General features: G+C 44.8%; 1 protein-coding gene across 1 annotated transcript; it reads right to left on the bottom strand.

The window, feature by feature from the left end:
• Positions 1 to 2,033: 2,033 nt before the first annotated feature.
• Positions 2,034 to 6,014, bottom strand: LOC119730107 (uncharacterized protein K02A2.6-like). The gene has a single exon (XM_038202893.1). It carries the CDS (start codon positions 6,012 to 6,014, stop codon positions 2,034 to 2,036), a length of 3,981 nt encoding a protein of 1,326 aa, XP_038058821.1.
• Positions 6,015 to 7,066: the final 1,052 nt, after the last annotated feature.

Raw genomic sequence — 7,066 nt, 5'->3', positions numbered from 1 at the left:
GCCACAGTTTGTTCTGTTGTATATTTTACATTACAGATGGAAGTGCTGACTCAATACATTTCTAAACTGCAAAATGCATGTGTGTAGTAAACCATACAAATGAGATCATAGTTATAAAGTTGACTCTCGTAAAAACAATTTATGCAGACAGAATGATTGCTTCACCAATTATTAACTCTTTCGTTCCTGTATATGTCTTCAGGCCAGCTGTGCATGGTTTGATATGACAGTCACTTTCCCTAGTGTCCATGCCGACAGCTGTTCCGCTTACAATGATTAACACCACATCATAGGGTCTTGACTCTGTCAACTTGTTAACGTTATTCTTCCTTCTAGGTGGCTGAAAGCAGCAGCGAGATATTCATCATAGTCCTCGGCGATGCCGTCCTCCTCCAGGTTCTGCAATTTACTTCAGTGAACACCACAATTTTCATCCATTGCTCCTCATCTAGAAAAAAAACATGCATAAAGTAAAACATACATGTGTTTGAATGTATACAATATTTGATACATTTTGAACAATTATACAATTTAACACTTATACACTCTTGCTCAGTGCATATATTTCCCATACTCAATATATAGTAGGCGCCTAAGATTTAGGTGATTGAAACTGTTCTTGTGAAGATTGTCTCCAACGACCGGGAGGCCACTCCTTGATTAGGTTCATCTGATTGTGGATGACGTATGATTCAAGAAGAAAGTGTTATTTGTATTCCAACTTTCTTCAGTGCTGTGCACGATGTGGTCATCTGAAAATATAGCCAAATACATGTAACATGAATAACACATATTTTCATTTCCCGACATAAGTATCTTCAAACACATCACCCACCTGTTGGGAATTTTGTCTCCTTATCTCCAACAGTTGTTCCAGTCAACATTTGTCTTCAAGTAGACTGTTAATATTTACCATCTTGCTATATTTTGATATCTTCGTGCAGTGTATGTCTCTCTGATTCCAATATCCTAAGCTTCTTGAATAGCTAAGTTGAGAACCAAAATTTGTCCAATTTAATTTTAAAGAGATAACATTTCAGTGACAAGTTATGTCTAGGACTGTTGGGGAATGGATAGGTTGATACACAATTTGTTTGAGGACTGTGTTTACCATGATTGTTTATTCCACAACAATATTTTAATACACATTGATTGATTGAACTGGTTACAGTGAACTGAGACAAAGAGAACTTGGTGAACTGAAATAGACTAGAATAGAAATGGAATTGTAACAGAAATGAAACAGTGAGGAACTGCTAGTGGCCTGGAGCAGCACTTATATACTGGTGGAAACAGGAAGTCTTGGGAATAAGAAATACTTAAGAATGGGGAAACTTACTCATATCGTGGTTTCCTTGAGTCTCAGAAAAATGCTCTGTATAAAAGTATAGTGACTACATATTGCATAGGCACTGTGTGGGTATATGTGTATACAAGGAAAACGAGTAATGCATTCAGGAGAATTGTCATGTATTTACGTGGGTTATTCCGGGGAAATAACGTCAACAATGATACTGGGGGCTGCCATATTGGAAAGGTGATTTATTATGCTCACGTGACCTGACGTCATAACTGAGTTGATTATCAATGGGCGCATAAGTGATATAGTTCCAACATACAGTTCCGGTCATGCACAATACATTACACTTCCTCCTCACTATTCAGATGATTATTTAAATGTTAAGGAAACTCCATATCATGTTTGTATACAAGGTTGTGAAGTGGCTGATAAAAATGCTGATGCAAGTAATCACTGAGCAGTTCAACAAGTTTTGCGAATAAATGCCGCATAATATGTGAGATAATAAACATTAATATAATGTCTATTTTGCATATATCCTGGATGAAATGGCAATTTTCATTTTTCATTGCAAACGCTTAACACAACACTTTTTTTGTTCTCTTTTCTAAACTATCTACTTAACATGCTGGTCTCTAGACTTATAGAGAAAGTGCAAATACAACTTTAAGAATTAAACCTTTTAAACATAATGGTTGTACGTGTGTTTCAAGACGGTTTGTCTTTTAGACAGTCACAGATTGAGTTTATCTGGGGGTTTGCGATTGCGAGATGGGTAGCGGCGTTCCACTACTTTTGGGCTTGCTGGCAAGGGTGGTTCTGCTGGAGTGAGTGTTTCGCTAGGCACTGCTTGTTCTGGCGTAGCGGTTAATGATGCAGGGATGACTGGGTCTGGTACAAGTATCTCTGGGACTGCATCATGTGGTGTGTTCAGATCAGGTGGTTTTCCGGTGTCAGAGTCGATGAGTTGGTCAACATGTCGGCGCCAAATCATGTTTGGCCCAACACAAACTTGGTAGGACAGTGGACCAGATCGCGCATGTATGACTCCTGGGATCCATTTCTGCTTACCGCGGTAGTCGCGAACAGAGACTGTCTGGCCAATGTGAAACTCTCGGGTCACACTAGCAGACTTGTGAGATGTTGCTTGATCCACCTGCTTACTGCTAACATGGTTGCGAATGTTGGGTTTCAGAATGTCCAATCGCGAACGAAGGTTGCGTCCCATGAACAGTGTAGCGGGGGACTGTCCAGTCGTAGAGTGAGGAGCATTCCTGTATGCCAACAGGAAACTAGCCAGTTTGGCAGATGTGGTTCCTTTCTCCCCTGTCATTGATTTCATGGCTTGCTTAAATGTCTGCACAAACCGTTCAGCAAGGCCATTTGTTGCGGGATGATACGGGGCAGATGTGATGTGTTTCACACCGTTGCGCTTGAGGAACATCTGAAACTCATCAGATGTAAACTGGGGTGCGTTATCACTCACGAGTTGCTCCGGAACTCCATTTCTCGCGAAGATGGCTCTGAGAATATCAATGGTGTGAGAAGAATCGGATGATTTGGTGCTTACCACTTCTGGCCATTTGGAGTGTGCATCCACTACGATCAAAAACATTTGACCGAGGAACGGTCCAGCATAGTCAATGTGGATACGTTGCCATGGAGACATGGGCCATTCCCATGTGTGAAGTGGTGCTGACTTAGGGTTGTGCTGGACTAGCTGGCATCCAGAACAACCTTTGGCAAGTTTTTCAATGTCACTGTCGATGCCAGGCCACCACATGTAACCGCGTGCGAGGGTTTTCATTTTGACAACCCCCAGGTGACCTTCATGTAGCTCGATGAGGACCTTGTCGCGTAGCTTGGCTGGCACTACAACGCGTAATCCCCACATGAGGCATCCGTTGTGTACGGAAAGTTCATGCCTACGTGCGTGGAATGGATTCAGTTCAGAGTCGTGGGAGTGAGGCCAGCCCTTCATAGTGTACTCGTAAGCTTTGGCGAGTACGACATCGCGAGCAGTTTCCTTGCGTATTTGGGCACTGGTGACTGGCAATGTGTCGAATTGCGACAAGTGTAGGATATCATCTGGGTCAGTGTGCTCTACCCTGACCTCAGGAAGTGGCATTCGCGAAAGTCCATCCGCTTTACAGTGTTTGGTGGTACTCTTGTACTCAATTTCGTAGTCGTAGCTGGCAAGGAATACAGCGTAGCGAACCATGCGAGAAGCTGTCGTTGCAGGGATGCTCTTAGCGGGATGAAATATTGACGTGAGCGGTTGGTGATCGGTCACCAATGTGAACTTCCGCCCACACAGATAGTTGTTGAATTTCTTGACACCCCACACGAGCGCTAAGGCTTCCTTGTCGATTTGCGAGTAGTTTCGCTCAGCAGATGACAATGTTCGCGAAGCATATGCGATTGGTCGCTCCGTGTTGTCGGGCATTACGTGGGACATGACGGAGCCCAGCCCGTACGGTGATGCATCGCAAGCTAATTTTACTGGCAACTTTGGGTCGTAGTGGGTCAAGACTTCCTCAGATGTGATTAGAGTTTTTGCCTGCTCGAATGCTGTCTCACATTCTGTAGACCACGCCCATTTGTGATTTTTCTCCAAGAGCTGGTGAAGTGGGTGCAGAACAGTGGAGAGGTTAGGCAAGAATCTGTGGTAGTAGTTGATGAGTCCGAGGAAGGAACGAACCTGCCCAACATTAGTAGGTCGGGGTGCGTTCTTGACCGCGTTGATCTTGTCCTGCGTCTTGTGTAATCCCCGTGCATCAATTTCATGACCACAGAAGACTACCTTGCTCTTGAAGAACTCGCACTTGGATTTGTTGAGACGCAGTCCTCGATCTCGCAACACAGATAGAACTTTCTCCAGATTACGAAGATGTTCTGTGTTATCGCGACCGGTGATGAGCATATCATCCAGAATGCACTGCACACCTGGAATGCCCTGGATGATTTGCTCCATTGTCCGTTGCCATATTGCGGGTGCTGATGCTACTCCGAAGGCAAGTCGATTCATTTTGAACAGTCCCTTGTGAGTGTTGAGAGTGAGTAGCTTGCTTGACTCCTCGTCCATTACCATATGTAAGTATGCTTGTTTGAGGTCAAGCTTACTGAAGTGCTGTCCGCCTGCCAGGGTGGCGAACACGTCGTCGATCTTGGGCAAGGGGTAATGGTCAACATGCAAGTTGGCATTAACAGTCACTTTGAAGTCACCGCAAATTCTTACCCCACCATTTTTCTTTGGAACGGGCACTATGGGTGTGGCCCATTCACTAGTCTCTACTGGTGAGATAATGTTCTGCTGTTGAAGCTTGGCGAGCTCAGCTTCGACTTGGGGTCTCAGTGCATATGGCACTTGTCTTGCCTTGAGGAACACTGGGTGAGCATTATCTTTGAGAGTCAATTTTGCTCGTATGTCTGTGAGTTCCCCAATTTCGTCCTTGAAGAGTTCAGGATACGAGTCTAACAAGGCTTGTAACTTAGCCTCCATGTTCACTGGCGGATGCTCAGATGATATGGCGAAAATGCTCGGCCAGTCCAGTTTGAAGTGGGCGAGCCAATCGCGACCAAACAATGCTGGCCCACCGCGTTGAACAACATACAACAGTCCGGTGTGTCGTTGTTCCTGGTAGCAGATGTCCACTTGCAGACAACCAACTGGTGATACCTTTTCACCAGTGTAGGTCTGCAATTTGACTGGAGTTGACTCGAGTTTCGAATTCGCGAAATGTCGCTGGTAGTCTGCCTTGGAGATTACAGATACAGCCGAACCTGTGTCAAGTTCCATGCGAATATTTGTGCCATTAATCGATGGGGTCAACCAGATCGTGCTATCTTTGCGATGATCCAGATTGTTGACTCTGAGTCGACCGACGTAGGTAATGTCGTCGTCGCTACTGGCTTCCTCGACTGATTTCATGGGTTTCGCCTTTACTTTTCCTCCTTGTGGTCGGCCTTTGCGAGAGTTACGTGGGCGACTAGCCTGTTGTGGGCTAGTACTCGAGCGGCAGACTGGTCGGATGTGACCTTTCTTGTTGCATCCATGACACGTAGCGTCTTTGAAGTGACACTGGTTGGGAGAATGACCAGATTTCCCACAGCGATAGCATGTCGATGTTGAAGTTGGTTGCGGTTTGGCTGCGAATTTGTGGACCGAAGTCTCTGGTTTCAGCTGTTGTTGAAATTCAACTGCGTCTTTAGCAGCAGCTTCCATAGCTGTAGCTATCTCAATCGCTTTCTTGAGTGTGAGCTTAGCTTCAGCGAGTAGACGTTTAGTGATGTTGCCAGCCCGCAGACCACACACTAGGCGATCACGAAGTGCGTCATTGAGATAACTCCCAAATTCGCAATATTCTGTTAATCGTCTAAGTTCAGCGAGATATGCAGTAACTGATTCTCCCTCACGCTGATCACGCTTGTGAAAGCGAAACCTCTCTGCGATAACAAGCGGTTTGGGGGCGAGGTGTTTCCTCAGCACATCAACTAATTCTGTGTACGACTTGGTACTTGGCTTTTCAGGAGCAATCAGATTTTTCAACAATCCATAAGTCTTTGGGCCTATCAGACTGATAAATGCAGGCACTTTGCGATCGTCAGTGATTGCATTTGCGGCAAAATATTGATCTAGTCTTTCAATATATGTCGGCCAATCCTCCTCAGTACGATCGAATGGATCGATTCTGCCTATGAGCGAACCAGCCATGTTGCAGTCAAATACAGTACGTGTGTACGCTACACGAGTAGGCAAACTAACAACGGTAAGTCTATGTGTATATGTACGTACCGAACGCCGCGAAAACTAGACGTAAATTCCGCTCAAAATCACTGCTTTGCAGCTCTCCCCGGCGAAGAAAACTACAAGTAGTCAATGACAGACAAGTTCTTGTTGCTAAATGTTAACAGTAAAACTCATCCTCGTCGCCAGTTGTCATGTATTTACGTGGGTTATTCCGGGGAAATAACGTCAACAATGATACTGGGGGCTGCCATATTGGAAAGGTGATTTATTATGCTCACGTGACCTGACGTCATAACTGAGTTGATTATCAATGGGCGCATAAGTGATATAGTTCCAACATACAGTTCCGGTCATGCACAATACATTACAAGAATTAATCATTAAAAAGTTCAAAAGGAACATTGATAATTAAAGTGTGATAATTAACTAAAAATTAAGATGAATTGATAATTAAGAATTGATCATCTGAAAACGCTACAGGAGCCCCCCCCCCCCCCCCCAGTGAGTGTGTGGCAATTAACGAGCGAATGTAACATAGCGTTTAGGCCAATGACGAAGTTGTTGGAGTTCGTCACACTGTCGTTGTAGGTCAGCCATTTTGTTGAAATTGAGGAGTGTGTGGGACTGCTCTGGGCTGAGGGAGTTGAGCTCGATACGCGAAAGAGCGTCCGCGGCAGGGTTGTCACCACCTTTGACGTATCTGATGTCACAAGTGAATTGTGAAACAAAATCATGATGGCGAATCTCACGTGGGGAATGTCTGTCCATTGATGCTGACTGAGCATATGTGAGGGGCTTGTGATCAGTGAGCACGTGAAACTCTCGACCCTTGAGCGAGTGACGAAAATGGCGAATGTCCAGATACACAGCTAAGAGTTCTCGTCCAAAGGTGCTGTAGAGCGTTTCGGCTGGTTGGAGCTTTTTGGAGAAGAATGAGATCAGCTGCCGTGAATCATCTACCCCTTGTTGAAGAACAGCTCCTACTGCAATATTTGAAGCATCCGTCATGACGCTCA

The sequence above is a fragment of the Patiria miniata genome, unplaced genomic scaffold, assembly GCF_015706575.1.
Source record: "Patiria miniata isolate m_02_andy unplaced genomic scaffold, ASM1570657v1 HiC_scaffold_1, whole genome shotgun sequence".
Lineage (NCBI taxonomy): Eukaryota > Metazoa > Echinodermata > Asteroidea > Valvatida > Asterinidae > Patiria > Patiria miniata.
This window is presented reverse-complemented; position numbering and strand designations above follow the sequence as displayed.

Bases quoted from the DNA above. Each gene is read 5' to 3' on its own strand.
- LOC119730107 (XM_038202893.1), bottom strand. From the start codon at position 6,014: ATGGCTGGTTCGCTCATAGGCAGAATCGATCCATTCGATCGTACTGAG.